Genomic DNA, 2,656 nt, shown 5'->3' with positions numbered 1-2,656 from the left:
TGTGCTGCAAATGCTTCATCTCCGATTACCAGTTGTGGAGACTGAGACCAACAGAGGGATTGGCCCAAGGTCACATTGCTGGGTAAGTGGGCCACTCAGGAGAATCTGATTAAATGCTTGGTCCTGGAAAGGCAACAGAAAATCTCACATATCCAAGTTAGGAAAGAAAGCCTGAACAGGCCTCAGGGAAGCTGGGAGCAGCAAGACAGAACCCAGGATCACTGCTTCAAATGCACAGGCTGTGAGGTCCCTGTCCTGTGCTAGTCAAATATGTCTTGTCTTTTCCATTTTAAGCCATAATATTTATTAGGCAAATACAATGTTGTCATACTAAGATCATAATATAATGGCTTCAGTTAAAAGCATTTATTTTATTTTATTTTTTGAGACAGGCTCTCATGTATCCCAGGCTAGCCTTTAATTCACTATGTAGCTGAGGATGACCTTGAACTTCTGGTCCTTCCGTCTCCATCTCCTGATTCTGGGATTACAGGTATGTGCCACCATGCCAGGTTTATGGGTGCTACTGCGCCTAGGGCATGTTAGAGAAGCACTCTCCCAACTGAACTACATACCCAGCCCCAAGTATATTTCTAATATGCTACAAAGCATTTACATCATCAAACACAATTGTAGCAATTTTGTCTTGAGTTAATTTGCCTAATATTTTCAATCTATTGATAAGATCGCCTATAACCTCATCAATAAATATATGAGTTTCTAAAGTAATATATTTTACCTGGATTTGGCTATAACCTAAAGCCAGTAGTAGACTTTCATGTTACCCTGTCTGTTTTCAATCAGCTTTTTAAGATCTCCACTTGTCTCCTCCACAGCTTCGGTTCTGCTGTGACCTCAGTGGCTACCGCAGAGCTTTGGCTTGGTAGTACCCCAGGCACCCATAGCCTGCTAACCCAGACAATCAGACATAATTTTAACCTTCTGCTAGCAGAAGGATCTGCCTACCCACTGGGACAAGTGTGCATCCCTGGTAGACTGAACTGGCAGTGGTCATGGTTCGACTGAGCTCCCTACTGCAAAAATAGCCACTTACCTTCTTGTCTTCCGTGGATGAAGGTGGCTCCCAGGGGCGATCCTGTGAGCAGTCAGATCTCTCAACTCCTTGCCCGATGTCACAGCAACCCTAGCTTTGATACTCCTTCCATCCAACTCAGCACAGGTTTGACTGCATCATTGGAAGCAACTTGTGTGTGTGGCTCTGCTTTGGTTCCTTCCCTCAGGCCACAGACAGAAGAGCAAAGTGCTCGTCTCTCTGTAACAGCCAGATCACTATGCAGATCCTTAGGAAGGAAAACTACAGCTCAGTGTCCGAGTTTATCCTCCTTGGCTTCTCCGGTGAGTCACAGATCAGAGTGGCCCTGTTCATCTTCTTTCTTCTGCTCTACATGATCACCCTCCTGGGCAATGGCCTCATCGTCACTCTGATCTACCTAGACTCTCGCCTCCACACTCCCATGTACTTCTTTCTCAGTATCCTCTCTTTGGTAGACATGAGTTATGTCACTACCACTGTGCCCCAGATGCTGGTTAATATGGTGTGCCCAAGGAGGACCATCTCCTGGGGTGCTTGCGTAGCCCAGATGTTCATCTTCCTGGTCCTGGGTATCGCTGAGTGTGTTCTCTATGCCATTATGGCCTACGACAGGTATGTGGCCATCTGCTTCCCCCTTCACTACTCTCTACTCATGAGCCGCCTCGTTTGTATCAAGATGGTCACAATCTGTTGGTCCATTAGCATCACTGGTGCTCTGGTCTACACTGTCTTCACCATGCGCCTGCCCTACTGTGGCCCCTACAAGATCAACCACTTCTTCTGTGAGGTCCCTGCTGTCCTGAAGTTGGCCTGTGCAGACACATCCTTCAATGACCAGTTGGACTTCATCTTGGGCTTCATCTTACTTTTGGTCCCTCTCTCTCTCATCTTGGCTTCCTATGCATGCATTTTTGTCTCCATCTTAAGAATCCGCTCATCCCAGGGGAGGCTCAAGTCCTTCTCTACATGTGCATCCCACATCACTGTGGTCACCATGTTCTATGGGCCAGCCATGATGATGTACATGAGGCCCGGCTCCTGGTATGACCCAGAGCGGGACAAGAAGCTGGCTCTATTCTACAATGTTGTCTCTGCCTTCCTCAACCCCATCATCTACAGCCTCCGGAACAAGGATGTAAAGGGGGCTTTTTTGAAAGTGCTAGGAGACAGAGGGACAGCCCAGTGACCCAGGACAGGAAGACTAGATGGAGCTCCTTTGGCATACTAAAGAAATTGTTTCTGAACCACATGAGTTTCCAGCCAGCCAGGAGAGGTTGCGGCCACTCCTAAACAGAAAGTTCCACCATTGTTTGTTAAGTTTTCAGCTTCCTCCAAAGACTCAGTTAAGTACTGGAGGCAAAGGGGTTGTTTTTAAAAGGCTGTCCTTGGAGTTCATGGACATTGCTTTATTTTTTCCTGGACTCTCTCCTTACTTCTAGAAGTCCATGTCAGTTCAGCATGAACACAGCCAAGTGTTTAACAGAACACAGGCTTTTCTACAGAATGAAGGAACTTGGGTTTGAAAATGACATGAGGTAGATTATGAAGGTACACAGCCTTGGGCTGCTGTCTGATGAACTCTTTGTCCCTAATATTTGGCAC

General features: G+C 46.7%; 1 protein-coding gene across 1 annotated transcript; it reads left to right on the top strand.

Moving 5' to 3' along the window:
- Nucleotides 1–1,292: 1,292 nt before the first annotated feature.
- Nucleotides 1,293–2,240, top strand: LOC114709403 (olfactory receptor 2A12-like). The gene has a single exon (XM_028893244.1). The coding sequence runs from the start codon at nucleotides 1,293–1,295 to the stop codon at nucleotides 2,238–2,240; it is 948 nt and encodes a 315-aa protein (XP_028749077.1).
- Nucleotides 2,241–2,656: the final 416 nt, after the last annotated feature.

Source organism: Peromyscus leucopus, chromosome 2 (genome assembly GCF_004664715.2).
Source record: "Peromyscus leucopus breed LL Stock chromosome 2, UCI_PerLeu_2.1, whole genome shotgun sequence".
Lineage (NCBI taxonomy): Eukaryota > Metazoa > Chordata > Mammalia > Rodentia > Cricetidae > Peromyscus > Peromyscus leucopus.
The sequence above is the reverse complement of the archived record's forward strand: the minus strand, read 5'-3'. Positions and strand labels throughout refer to the sequence as shown.